Source organism: Cynocephalus volans, chromosome 15, assembly GCF_027409185.1.
Source record: "Cynocephalus volans isolate mCynVol1 chromosome 15, mCynVol1.pri, whole genome shotgun sequence".
In the NCBI taxonomy this organism is placed as follows: domain Eukaryota; kingdom Metazoa; phylum Chordata; class Mammalia; order Dermoptera; family Cynocephalidae; genus Cynocephalus; species Cynocephalus volans.
Window position 1 is genome coordinate 24,649,613 of NC_084474.1, and position 15,504 is coordinate 24,665,116.

Sequence of the window (15,504 nt, forward strand, 5' to 3'; positions counted from 1 at the left end):
AGAGAAATGACTAAGAATGATTCAGCAAAGATTTAGATTTTGAAATTGTTTGGTTTTAATTTTCTGACTTAGGACCAGTTATAGGAAAGGGCTTACCATTAGCATGCAGCTCTGCTAAGGGTTATAGAAACATTTCGATCCATAGTTAATTATTTCTTATTAGAAATTTAGAACTTTACATGAAATAAAGCTCTTTGAACAGAGAAAAAGTTGTTTGCACATTTCATAAATTAAGGTTAGCTAGATGAGGTTTGGTACGCATTTCTTTAGCTTTTGTCAGTAGCTGACACCCAATGTTTCTACCTACAGAGTGGCCACAAAATTTGGAAGTAAAGCTGGCTCTTTGCCCTGTCTGACCATGTTGTGAGCACTAATTAGTGCCTATCAAGTGCACTAATCACCCAGAGAGCACTACCATATGACCCCAGAGAACACTACCACATGACCCCAGAGTGGTAAATGGCCAGTGAGATTATAATTTCTAAAATTGGATTGGATGACATAGCCTTGTGGAGTATGCACATGCTGGCCAGATCAGAACACCCTTGGGTATGGGGTAAGGGTGCCAGAAAAAATCAGGACACAGGATGAAAAGTTAAATTTGAAGATCAGATAAATAACAAATACTTTTTTAGTATAAATATGCATGGGATACTTGTATATCCCTTGCATATATGAGATATATATGCATGGGGCATACTTCCAAGAGCCGTAATTATAGTAAAAGCTTACTTGTTTTTCATCTGAAATTCAAATTTAATTGAGTGTCCTTCTGTATTTTTATTTGATAATCTGGCAAGCATGGGGTATGATAAAAGGGCACGTTCTGGGCACCCTCTTTCACTCCCCCAGTGAAAATCAGAGACAAATAATCTGAGCCAGTGATTCTCAAACTTTATCTTGCATCAGAATCAAATACAGAATTTATTAAATCCCAGATTATTAGTCAGAGTTTCTGAATCAGTAGGTCTCGGTTGAGGTCCCTCAAATTTGCATTTTTAGCATTCTCTGGCATTGCTGATGGTGCTGATTCCAGAGATCACATGTAAGAACTACTGATCTGAGGCGATGCATTACAGATGCATGTGCAGAGATTGCTAGAAATGCTGTGTTAATGTATCCTGTTCATTGCAATTCTGCCCAGCACATTAAACTATGCATCACTAATGAGGGACAACACATCAAACACATCATGTATTGTAATGTAATATCAATAAATCATTTATTATGCATAGTTGCCTATGTTTCCAGACTTTATGGCCACTCTATAGGTAAGTTATTTGCCTCTGCACTGAATGGATTGCCTTTTAATGAGTGCAATATTAAAACTACATGTTGAAAGTAGAATGAATTAAAATTTCGATAAACCCATAAAATAGTAATATCACAGGACCTTTGTTAAATTATATACCAAATAAATATTTAACAAGGTGAGACACTCAGGAACGTTATGTATATTTTATTAAACACCGCCACAATTTTCACAGCAAACTATGTATACACAGAGCCTTCATACAACCCCAGGATTTTTGGAATACCCAGAATGGAGTTTCCACACCATGACATTTTCAGGGACCTGGTTATCCTGGAGGAAGATAAAAGAGGCATTTGCTTTGCTATTCTTAGAACTGGAAAATAATGAAATGTTCTAAAGTAACTTCGAAGGTGACATTTTATATTTCCTCCATCAAGATTATTGTATTTCTTTTTTTTTTTTTTTTGCCTTTTTTTTCACTTTTCTATTTATTGGCCTATTGATTTAGATTTTCTCTTTTGAGGGAGGGGGAGACATAGGAGAGAAATACATAGGGAAAGAATGAAGAAAGGGTACTAAAAACTTTTGTTGAGTGTCTGAGTCCTTTGGCCACTGTTTGGAGATTGTTGATCTACTACAAACATGTAAAATCTAAGGGCTACATTATTAGAGATATACGTTGAAGTATTTATGGGTGAAATGATATGTCTATGATTTGCTTTAATACTGCAACAAGAAAAAATTTGCAGGAGGAAAGATGAACTAAATTTGGCAAAATAAAATGTTAATAATTGTTGAAACTGGGTGATGGGGTTTATTATATTATATTACCTCAGTGAGTGTTTAAAAATTTCAAAAGTAAGTTTAAAAAAAAGTGTAAGGACTGGGCTTCTATTCTCATCTTTGTCACTAACGGGACAAGAAACCATACTTAAATCGCTTAAATATTCTGTGCCTCAATTTTTACAAATGATCGTACAGCAATTAATCAATCAGCAAGTAATTATTGAGTTTGGCTCACTGTGTAGGTAGCATTCTGATGTTACTATCAAAATTCCCAGGGATGTTGTCAAATTACTGAAAAGTATCCACGATGTACTTAAAAAAGTTTAAACCACTCTTAAGTATTATCATCACAAGATCCATTGTAAAAATTCTTTGAGTAAAAATGCTTGGAGCACAGATCTTTGGTAAATGTATGTTCCTGAAGATCTCTTTTTTGTGTTTAAGAATAGCTATTTAGGTTAGGTATCTGCTGAGATAGCAGCTGCTCAGACTCCTACGTTGAGAATAGGGCAGAAAAAATAAAAGTAATATGTTACACATCTTGGCTCCTTTTATATTTCTGAGGAAAAAGCAAAACAACCTTTAAGATTTCTAAATACCATCCATATCTACTACATGATAATAAAAATTTGGACCCTTTTGCAGTCAATTCCCCAAAAGGCCGGTGAATGTAGAAGGAAAAACTTAAAGGGTAAAAACAAACCAGCTTGTGTGTCTGTTGCTGTGTGTGTACAAGCATAAACGATATTAAAATTTTGGAATACAATCCATGGCATGGCTGTGTGGCACGCTGTCAGAATAAGAAGGATGACATCTCCTTTCTTATTTGCAGACTCGAAGCCATGGACATGGGTTAGGTCCAGAAATGGCCTGCGGCCTGAAGGCTGGGGAACAAATCCATGATTACACTCCCAGCCGTCAGTAGAGTGGCAAACTGCACATCTCTGGCTGGTGCAGAAGCAGGAAAAACAAAACGGCTGTGAGCTAGGATGATGACATGCCTTGCACACCAGTGGAGCAGGGGTAGACAGGTATGCTATGTTAAGTGGAGGGTGTACTTATCCTCCCAAATCATTAGAAAAAATTTTTTTTAATTTTAATTTTTAAATTGAAATATAATTGATTATAAATATTTATGGGGTACAGAATTGACTCTCAGTATTTGTGTACAGTACGTGATGATCAAATCAATATTATTAGCATGTTCATCATTACAAATCATAATTATTCTTTGTGTTCCTCACCCAATTACTCCCTAACCCCCCTCTCCCTTCCCTTTTCCCACCTCTAGTAACTATAGGTCTGTTCTCTCCTCTGAAAGTTCAATGTTTTATTGTGGTCTTTCCTTCCTCTCCTTCCTTTCCTTCTTCCTTCCTTCCCTCCGACCCCACCTTTGTCTTTCTTTGCTCTCACTTAAGAGTGAGGACATGCAGTATTTCTTTTTCTGCGCCTGGCTTATTTCGCTTATGATTTTCTCCAAGCTCATCCGTGTTGCTGGTAATGGCAGAATTTCACACTTTTTCATGGCTGAGAAAATTCTTTCCTGTGGTTATTAAGCAATTATTCCCTGCTAGAAGGTGCATTCCATGTAGAGGGTTAAAATCCTTTTACATGGTGGTACTTGGGCTACTTGTGCACCCTCCAATAGAAAGATGAGAGCATTTCCTTCTAGGGCACACCAGAGAGGGCAGTTTTGGTAGGAAGAGAAGTGGAGACAAATTTGGAATTTGAGACCTACTGGAAGGGCAGGCAGGATATGTGGCTTTGGCTGGAGATGTTGATGGAGGTGAGGGGTTTCCTGGGCAGTGGGAGGCAACAGAGAGTGCTGGTTATCCAGAGGGAACAGAGAAGTTGCCCAGAGAGAAGGTATTGATGTGAACTTTACCTTCTTTATGATTTTATTTGTGGATTAACTTGACAGGAGACAATGTCGATCACACAGTAGTTGCTCAATAAACACTTATTGAATAAATAAATTCACAAATCCCTTGAGACATGGAGTTTTCACTGGCAGATTATTTGTTTGCCTTATACACAGAATGGTAAGTGCATCTAATAACTATTTAAGTCTTGTTAGTGTAGGATTTTAAGAATAAAATCCTTATTACCCCAGAGTGCTAAGTAGAGATATTTCTGCTCATTAAAGCCTGTATTTAAATGATTTCCTCCTCCTTTTAGAGGAGATATTTATTGAAGTACTTTTTTTTCCAAGTTGATATACTTTGTGTACAGTGTACTACAGGGGGGAAAAGAAATAATTTCCTAATTAGTTAAAGATATCCAGTAGCTGGAGTGTGAGAAAAGTAGATCAAAGTGGAATATTAGTGACCATGTACCCATAATCAATGAAGATCTCTGCACACTTCGATTAGATTTATATTTTTTCCCCAGCAAAAAGACTTTTCTAGATCCTCTACTTTATATTCTTACAAATTCATAAAATTTAGAACACTTTGCTTGTTCTGGATATTTTAGGGCTCAGGCCCTATGCTGCTGTTTTCCATGTGTTACCTCCTTTAATCCTTGCAGTATACCTGTAATACAGCTCATGTTATCCCTGTTCTACAGATGAAAACCAGAGGAGGACTCCTCTGGAGACCCAGGATCGCTAATCAGAATCTTCTCTCTTTTATAAATATAAAGCCAAACACTTCTTATCTCATTCTGCCCTCCCTTTACAAGAGAAATTCTACTTGAAATTTTGCAAACACCTATTCTGTGGTCTACTCTTGCCATTTTCGTTAATCTTTTGGAAACAAAACCTTACATTTTTTTTTTCCTTCAGTGGTCTAGAATTTAAAGCTACAGGTTAAAATCTATAAGTAACATTATCCAGCATATAATGCCTGGATTAAATATAAAATTAGAGTAAGAGTGGAAAACTGAGTTACTACTATCATATCTAACCCAATAAAGGTTTTAATAAAATATACTGTGTGATACCAAAAATAAGTGCTGGCTTATTAAGCAGAAAAGGGGGTTATTATTTAGATATTTATTGGAGAACCAGCTCAAGACTTAGGGTCCAGGAATGATATCCAAATACAGGCTGCAGAACTGGCCTGAGGAGTTTAACCATGGCTACCACTACTGCCCCACAAGGGCCACTACTGCTGTCCCACCCCACCACTGCCATTTCTGCAGCAGGAACTTGGCTGCCATGTTTGCTACCATATGGATTCTGTGTGTCACTTCTTTCCTCAAGTTGCTCACTTCTCTCTCTTTTTTTTTTTTTTGGAAAATTCTATATTTATTTATTTTTATTGTGGTGAGAACATTCAGGAAAAATCTGCTCTCAAAAAATTTTAAGTGTATAATCCAGTATTGTTAACTGTAGGCATGATGTTGTATAGCAGATCTCTAAAACTTATTCATCTTGCCTAACTGAAACTTTATACCTATTGAATAACAACTCTGACTTTTGAATTGTTTCTTATTGGGAGATCCTAAGTCACATGTTTGTATTGTGCAAAAGATATTGGAGAACCACATTTTCTAGGTTCTATCATTAGCAAGCTACGAATCTTAAAACTTCACATTCTTAGACATGGCAAGGATATTCAAAAGTGGTAGTCACACAGAAATTATAGCAAATGTCTACTACAGATTTTAATGTTAACAAAACTAGGATCCAAATGGTTCATCCCCAAATGATGATGTATTTAAAAGAATATAGTCCAGTAATTTTAAGATTTCAAATTCTTTGAATAACACAAAAGCAATGTACAGTGTTATCTTCAGCAATGATTCTTAAAATTCCCTTTCTTGCACTCCTCTCCAGTGTCCTACAAACTGCAGCCTGTGCCTTGACCCCTCAAAGTCCCTGGGAAAGCTCACGTTCTTTGTCTAAAGACCCTCTTGCTCCCTTGCTCCCCTCCTACTTTCCCCCCTCCCCCCAATTTCCCATGGCAAAACTCAAGAACTGGTGTAGTAAAGCAGAACCTGCATTGGAGGGAGGCAGAGGAAAGAGATTAAAGCAGGCAAACTAGAATTGTCCTTAGCCCTTAAGGGAAGGGCAAAGAGAAGGGAAAGACATTGGTACACTAAAAATTTGTATCCAGTTGTAGGATGGATACTTTTATTAGTGATATTTAAGTACTACTTGGAATAATTGGCAGGGCTGAACAAAATGTGTGCACTGCTATGAGATTTGCAGTTAAAATGTTGATTGTAGTTAAAAGTGTCTTCTATAATAAAAGCAGCTTGGCTACAGATAATAAATAAAAAGAAACAGACTCCCAAGTATTTTAAAGGAAAGATAAAGGCTAGTGTTCACATTTATGAATCTAAAAAGAACATTAATTTGATTTCAAGTTCCCAGTACAGAATTGGTTCTTTGGAAGTAAATTCTACTCAGAGTTAATGTCATTGTCACAAATAATTAGTTGATTCTTCAACGCTGCTGGTTAGATTGGTCGTACTAGGATACCCTCATGTATCTCCTATGACAGTTTGTAACAGGTGCGGTGACATACTCCAAATATTCATTCTTTTATGAAATTTTGTTGACCCTGACACAAAGCCATTAAACCATCTATTCACATTTGCTACTCCACCAAATGAAAACTTCACATAATGTTTCAGACCATTTATTGGTTGAGATAGACAGCTGGATCTAAACACATCCTGCAGCACAATTTCTGCTTAGCGGATATCAGATAGTTTCCCTTAGAATATTGAATACAGCTCTGAATTACTGAAGAATTCTATCTAGGAGAGCAGGGATCTGTGCCTGTGCCAAAAGTAAGTTATAACAGAAATTCAATAACTGAACCTAACATCAGTCATTTGGTTGTTGCAAATTGTTTCTTCCAGAGCCTGTACATTGGACTGCTAGCTCACTTTCACAGAGGGCTGGATGTTGCTGTTACCTTTGAATCCTTCCCATCTGGGGAAGCATTTACTTTTGAATCAGTTTGAAACTTAGAACACACTGTTTCAGTGTTACGTGGACACTAAACTAAATGAGAATCTAACCCATAACTAAATTCTAAGGCTTTAAACTGGAGGCTGTAGTACTCCAGCGTCTACACACTATGACGTCTTAAGTTGCAATTGGATGTCCTTGCGCCACATGGCCTGGGCTGGTGGAATGAGCATGGATGTCCTGGGCAGAGACCCTTATAAGGCATCCACTGGGGGAGGAAGAAGTAGTCCTAGAAATCATAACTCCAGAAAACAGGGACAAGGCGTTGGAAATGAGGAGTTACTTAGGGTCCGCCTTACAAGATCTTCAAGCTGCCTTATTTTCATGTGTGCTATTCAGATGTCTTAGTAGTTCTCAGCACAATGCATTTTGGAAATATATTAGCTATTCAGTGTAGCTGTTTTCAGGTTTATTATGCAATATCCTGATTTTGATTCATGAAAATATTTCATTAAATACAATCACTCATGTAATTACTGTACTTAATCTACAGCATACTTTAATTAACATTGCACAGACTTCTGATTTAATCAATTAGATTTGATCTAGTATAACTCAGCTGTAAAATACTTTTTATGATGCAGCAGCCCAAAATAATTATCAAGAGCTAAGGTAATAGACAACTTGAACTAAAACTAACAAATTCCTTTGTTAAGAAGAGCACATCACAATTTGACCTATAATTTTATTCTTAAAAAAGTAAACTGTGAAGAGTAGATCATTCTGGTTTCATTGATAGTCTATTTTAAAAATCTCATTGGGAGCATTAGAACTTAAAAAAAATGTTTTATTTTTGTGTTAATTTTCTAACAGCCTTGGGAACAAAAGATTAAACTCAAGCAAGATTCACCACTTTTTGGCCTTGTAAATATACTTACCAATATCAATATCTCATGATTATTGCTTACTGTTATGGGTTGAATTTCATCCCCCCCAAAATATATGTTAAACTCCTAGTCCCCAGTACCTCAGAATACAACTTTATTTGGAAATAGGGTCATTGTAGATGTAACTAGTTAGGATGAAGTCGTATTGCAGTAGGGTGGGCCCCTGATCCAATATGACAGTGTCCTTTTAAGAAGATGGCCATGTGAAGACAGAGACACAGAGAGAGAATGTCATGTGAGTCCAAGGCAGAGATTAGAGTTATGCAGCTGAAAACCAAGGAATGCGCGAGATTGCTGGCAACCAACCAGCAGCAAGGGAGAGGCAAGGAAGGATTCTCCTGCAGGTTATAGAGGGAGCATAGCCCTCCTGACACCTTGAATTTGGACTTCTAGCCTCCAGAACTGTAAGAGAATAAACTTGTGCTATTTTATACCATCTGGTTTGTGGTACTTTGCTACGGAAGCCCTAAGAAACTAAAATATTCACTAAAACTGATTAAGTTGAGAACTAAAATGCAACATAACCAGAATCTATAAAATTACTTTTTATGATAGTGGGGGAGAAAAGTATCCTGCTGAACTATTTTTAAAAATGCATGTGCTGTTTTTAGTTGAAGTAAACTTGTATGTTCTTAAGTAAGTATTGACATGCAAGCATTCACATAAATATCATACTTTTGTTCCTTACACACAGCACCTAGTAGAGTGCCTTGAACGTAAATCATCCCACAGTACATTTTGTGGCTTAATTTTAAAAGATTAAAAATGAAAATAGCCTATGAATATTAAAATATCCACTTATAGAAATTGAACCATAAAATATATACAGTGCTACTAAAATGTAAGAGTAATCATTGAAAAGAATTTTCATGAAATTCATCAAAGCAAAGTTTCATCTTGAATCCATATATGGCTAATAAAGAAACTATATACCCTGCAGTTTGTGGATTATTCAGATTCTGCATTTTCTGTTGCCCTTATTTTGACTTTGAAAATAATACTATTAGCACCTACCTATACTATGTAATAGGCAGGGACAAATAAAAGAATATAAATTTTAGTTACTGGTATTAATTTGCTAACAGAATCTTATTACATAGGGTATGGGAAGGATAGAAATTAAAAATAGGAAAAATGAATTTGGGGGGTTACCTGTAAATTCTTTTTTTCCCTTGAATACCCAAGAGTTGATTATTATTTGGTTGTCACAGGGGTGATAATGTTTGATGGAAAGACATCAACAGACACCAGCAAAGGACCTGGACACAGACAGCTAACAGAGCAGTCACTATGGCAGCATGCTCCCAATCAGAGGGGAAAGTCTCCTGGCATCAAGTGTCTGTGAAGGTCACTGGATGATACCAGCTAATTGGTATGCATCTTGTCAGGTCCTTTGAGAAGTAGCATCTTTCCGTTCTTGGAGGTCTTCATAAACCTCCAGTCCTTCAGATTGTTCTGGATACTTTGGCTTTTGCCAATATACGGTAGAAATAACTAGTATAATACAACTGCCCACCCCCAGATCATTCTGGAGTATTTGCTGCTAGACAGGATGAATTGAACTTTAAATTCCCAGGTGTAATATTCCTTAGTAGGACCAACTTTCAAACCTGCCTGAGATCTATTCCTGAATTATATAACCGGTACTACAAGATAAAAAGATAAGATTAGATTGGTAAAATATAGACAAAACTTATATTTCCTGATTGTTTACAATATTCTGATTTCTGTGCTAGACACTCCACATGTAATCTCATTTAACATTTGTTTTAAATTTAATTTCAATATTATTTTCAATAGAAACAATATAAATACATTTCATAAACATCAAAAGGACTGGGTGGTGAGTAGTTGGGAGTTTGTTTTTTAAAATTATTTTCCTTTAAAAGAGATATAGTCTTTGGTATGTATATTTCATAATAAAAAATAAAACCAGTCAAATAATATGACAAGGCTTATATTAAAACAACAGTCTTCTGCTCCATCCCTCCTTAATCCCAAATCCCTCTCATTAGTCCAATAATTTTTATCTTTTTAGTTATTTCTTGTAGTATTTACTTATTTCTAATTAATGTGCATATACAAGTATTTTTTGATTTTTCAGACTTAGAGACTATCTCTTGACTTCTTTCTTCTAAGATGAGGATTTAGCTCTCCTATACCCCCCTCCTCTCACTTACATTTCACTTCTTCCTATTTTTCCAAAATATGTATATCACAATTTTAGGTTAAATTAATACTTAGGCTAACATTATGTATCTTATTTATTTTTATTTTTATTTTTAGTGGCTGGTCAGTACAGGGACTGAACACCGGACCTTAGTGTTATCAGCACTGTACTCTAACCAGCTGAGCTAACTGGCCAGCCTCTAACACTATTTTAACTATGTAAATATCACTTATAGCTGTCACATAGTACTCTCTGATTCTATTTCTTGTATAACACATTGTTTTTGCCAGTTAACAAAATACATTTTTTTTTGTTTGCTTGATTTTCTGTGCTCTTATTACTAATTCATCCCCAAGTTCTCTAATATTAGGGTATTTAAAAAAATTGGTATAAAAATAGAATTAAAATATAATATGAATCTTTCCATGAACTTTTTGAAGTGTCCTTGTATAAGCAAAAGTTGCCTTTGAACATGTTTAAGTATTTTATCCATTTCATATTTATCTCCGGGAATTTCATCTGAAGTCTTCAGTTTTCCTCCTACTCCGAGTTAGTTGTTCTGTAAGTCTGACATATAGCTGTTACCTGGGACTTTTCCCTTCATTATCATGAGATAGTTTTCAGTGCCTGTCTCCTGTGTTAGATTCCTAATGTTCCTGTACCTTACATCTTTCTCTTGGTGTATGCCTTAATTTTGGTAGAGCACATTTAGGATTATCCTGAGAAAGGTAAATAATTTAGGACCTCATGTTTATGAAAATGTCTATATTCCACCCTCAATATTTCTTTGATAATTTTGCTGGGTGTAGATTTTCTGTATAATTTTCTCCCAGAATTCTGAAGGCATTTCTCCATTGCCTTCAAGTTTTAGTGGTGCTGTTGAGAATTTTCATGCTACCTTAGTCCTCATTTCTTTGTCTGTGATCTCTCTTTTTTCCCCCTCTGGATGTTTTTAGGCTTATCTCTTTATCTGGGTATTCATGATATGTTTTGGTCAGACAAATCTGCTAAGAGGATTTGTTTTTGCTTATACCAAATGTATGGGGATGTTACCAGCCTAGGATTAATCTGCATTAAATTCTTGGCTAGAGGTTTATCAGCCCATTTAGGTAGTCTGAACTTGGACCACAACCTGTGTAAAGACTGACTTGTGGCTACAAATTCTCAGTGCCAATTTTCTCCTTTCTCCTCTTGCCAAATTTGAAATGGTCAATTTTCCTTGTGGTCCATTAGAAGTAGTATGGGGTTTATTTCTAATTTGCCCTTACACTGAAGGTATAGCCCTTGGGAATCCCAGAATTCTGGTAGGAGGAGAATCTATTAGACTTCCCAATTTGGAGTAGCCCTGGGCTTTGTTCTCTAGCCCCATTCCTCAAAATCCTGTGAAAATCAGTCTACACTCAGCTGGTTTGACAAATGCTCTCAGGATAACAGTCTGCCACTTACCTCTGTAGATTCTTGTTCACTCAGTGCCTGGCCTGAGATTTCCTTACTTTCTTGTCTGGTGACATTAAGATGATTAAAAAATTATAATTTGTCCAGAAGTTTTAGTTATTTCCGGCAGTCCAGATACCTACCCTGTCATCTCCCTGGAAATAGAAGTCTGTGTTACTTTTCTAAGCCTCAATAATGGTAGTATCTACCTCATAGGAGTGTGAGGAATAAGTGATAGTGTTAGTGTAAAGATCGTAACTCTATGTCTGGCCCCCTAACTAACGTTTACTCATTTTTTTTTAAGTGGCATTCTCAGAGTTCAAACACAGGTTGTTCCATCTTGCTATATTTTTATAGGTCTATGGTACACTAACACCAGAGGATGATGATGTAAATAATCTGAGGTCTTGGTAAATTGTATATTTATTATATAAAGAAATGTGGTTAATTCTTTCCATTTCGAAAATTTTCATTTCAAATGAGAACCAAGTAATTAAATATCATTAGGAGCCTAGATCTTAACTGAGAACATGAGGTTTATTGAAGAGAAATCCTTAATTAATTTGTACATGTCTTGAGACAAAGGAATTTGTAAACATCTTTTCTCCCTAGAAATCAAACAAGACTCTAAAGGGATATAAAATGGATGCATTCTTTTATAACAAACTAGGCTATGCCCTTATTTTTACTGTCTTCTCTTGTCATAAAGAGTTGAATTGCATGAGAAGGTCCTTTTAAAGTCATTGATATGTTCATTCTTAGCAGTTGCCCTTCACTTTAAAAACAATTTCTACCCAGTGCCAACTAGCCCTTGCTCGGAATCAGCTCTCTCTCTCTGGGGGCTGACTTGGCCCTTGGGCCCTCTCAGGGACACTTCTTTAGCAGGTGCATTGTGATATTCTTCACAGCCAGCATGGTCTCTGTACAGGTGGGTTTGATGAGCGTCTCTGGGAGTAAAAATCCAAAGTGTCCAGTGTCACGTAGTTCAAAAGCAAAGGCATAGGGTATTCCATTTTTGTAGGCCCAATCCATTGAGCTGCCAGAGCTCACATCTAAAAGTTAAAAGAAAAAGAAAAAGAAAAAGAAATAGATTAGCCTCACTGAAGAGTCTGTATAATTTTCTAAATGTATATATAGTACTTGCTTACTAAGCTATACTATATCCTTCCAATTAAATACCATTTCAGTAAGAATGATTTAACAGTAGTTCCTTGGTATTTGGCTCATAGAACATATAAATCACACCTGCCATCATCTTGGAGCATCTAGTCTAAGTATTAATGCTTTGCCACTATGGTGACCTCAATTCCAATAACATAAATCTTTATGCTCACTTTATTCACCTATAAATAATCTACACCATAGATTTTCTTTGTTTTTTTAGTTCTTATCACTCAGTTCTCCACTTCCATGGTCTAAAATATTAAAATTCTCTTTCCAGAAAACCTCCTCATCTTTTCCACCTCTCCTATTTTTCCATTCCTGCTGGACTCATTCTTTGCCTTTACTCAAGTTTGGAGTTTCCAGACTCATCCTGCCTTCTTGTGGCTTTGTTTGACTCTCCACTTGGCTATGGTCAATTACTTTATTAAATTTTTCACCGGACCCTCATGATGCCTCATCCCTGTCCTTTTTCTGCCTTTGTTTTGCCAATTGTCAATCCCTGGCCCAGTTTCTCTGCTATCACTCCAGGTGTGGGAGCAAGAGAAAGTCTTTGCTGAGTAGATATCGTATAAATTCATACCGTATAATCACTGAAGTCTTTTTCTGCTCCTAGTGCTGCTCTATGCTGCTTCCTACAGTCTTTCACTAACTGAATTTTTCCCATTCTCTACTTGTCCCACCCCTCACTTTACCACTGTCCCCCTTACTCTAGATGGTTACCCCATCATCTTCTCTTCTGATATCAGAGCCCTCTGACTTTTCTCCTTTTAGCTCAGAGGAAGAAATGTTGCTCGCCTTTTACATGTGTCACCTCTTGATTGTTATTGTCCTCTTTGGTAGTGAGAGAGTTCCTTTTCTAGGACCCTGTTTCTTTAACTGGATTAGTTGCATCTGCATTGACCAAAATGCGCAAGGACTCCTTTCCTACAGCACTGCCTTCTCATGACACTGCCCTGTACCCTCGATTACTAGCCTATTTTTCTTCTTTTGCTTTAGAACTCAGAGAGAATCTGTATATGTTCTTTCCACATCCTCAACCACTTTCAATCTGATTCTTGCCTCCACTCTTTTATTAAACTGTGTTCTTGAAGGTCACCAATGACTGCAGGCCTAATCTCCTTTTCTGTCTTTTTTTCTTTCCCCTCTGATCCCAGCATTTAACATAGCTGACAATCCATTCTGGCAACTCTGTCCTTCTGGCTCCTGTGACCTCACACCCTCCAGCTTGTCCTGTCAGCACAGAGCTGACAGCACAGGCATTAGAGGCAGACTGCCAGTGTGGGCTGTATCCGATCCCACCACCTACGTGTGACTTTTTTGTGCCTCAGTCTCCCTTTTTGAAAAGGGGATGATGATGATACCTGTTACATAGGGTTGCTGTGAAAATTAAATGAGATAATAAATTACATGAAAGTGCTGTTATTATTTTGCATCTTTATATCCCAAAATGCCTGGTATGTAGTTTTTAGTGTAACAGGCTCTTAATAATGATTTATTAAATGAATAAATATTTCATAGAAAAATCTTTGTACACTTCTTTGCCTGAAATTTATATGACCTAGCTTCACATAACACTATTATTATTAAATTTCCAGAGCATGTTCATTTACTCAAATAATATCATTTTTATGCTGTTTTTCCTAGGAGAAGTTAGAGATGAAATCATTATGTAAAGATGACAATTAAATGACTCTGTTGTTTCTCAGATTCCCCTTGCTTCAGTTAAGGGCAGAAGATAGGCCGTGGCTTCCGTGACCCTCTGGATAGAGAACACTGGAACTACAAATAGTAGTCATAGTAGCCAAAGTCAGAGACAATATGTGCCAACAGTTACATCATGGTGATGTGACAGCCTCATTTCTATGGTAACAGATTGTCCTCAGTAAATATAATGCTATGACTGTGTCTTTTTACCAAGCTGAAAAGGTGAACTGTTAATAAGATTTTTAAAAATTAATGCTTTAAAGTTGTTTATTATGATGGAATTAATTGGTAGTGTACTTTTAAAAATACTATTTTCCTCTCTTTCAGTGTGAATATTGAAAAACTATTGCAAAATTGTCAGCATGAGACCAATGATCATGGACACTGAAAAAAAAATCTATTGATACTTGTGACATTCTCATTATTAGGATAAACTTATTTGAAAAGCAGTGTTAATTGACAAATCAAGCTTTTGTTCTGAAGGCTGAAGAAAGTAGAAAGCAAGACATTAAAAATATAATGATAGGTAGATTAAAGAAATCAGGAGCAATTTGCTACCTCAATGAGAAGCATAATCAGATGCCACTATCTACACATATGCATGCAACATGTGTATGTTTACCTTCACATGCATACATAGACATTCAAATATACATGATTTCTCACTAGATTTTCCAGTCAAATAATTAATGCATTTTAGAGTTTGAAAGGCCATGAAAAATGATCTAGTCCAATTCCTCATGTTCCAGCTGTGGAAACTGAAACCCAGGATTAATAAATATCTTGGCGTGGATGGCACACCTGGCAGAATTAGGGCTAAAATTTACATCTTATGATTCTTTGTTCAAGTTCTTTCCAAATACCCAGTTGCTCTTTATTTCATGTAAAAGAAGAAATCTTTAAAATCACCTTTTAAGGGAAAATGCAGTCGAAGATTCTACGTAAGAAATGGCATTTCATAACAAGAATGGTGGAGGAAAGGCACCACAGGGAAGCTGTTGCAGGGCTGAAACATTTGCTTCATTATCTTCCCAAGGCCTGTTTCCACCCTTGCAGTAGTTACAATTGCTTAAGGAGCCCATTTGGATATACTCTACTGTCATAATATCTCAATTCAACTTGCAGTCATTACCGCATGCTTAGCAAATTCTCTGCTTAGAATTTGTTTAAATTGGTA

General features: G+C 36.4%; 1 protein-coding gene across 1 annotated transcript in view; it reads right to left on the reverse strand.

Moving 5' to 3' along the window:
- Window positions 1–12,323: 12,323 nt before the first annotated feature.
- CPA6 (carboxypeptidase A6) overlaps window positions 12,324–15,504 on the reverse strand; it is a 314,542-nt gene continuing 311,361 nt past the window's right edge. Inside the window, exon 11 of the mRNA XM_063080149.1 lies at window positions 12,324–12,511. Within this exon, the coding sequence (XP_062936219.1) occupies window positions 12,324–12,511 (188 nt within the window). The remainder of the gene's footprint in view (window positions 12,512–15,504) is intronic.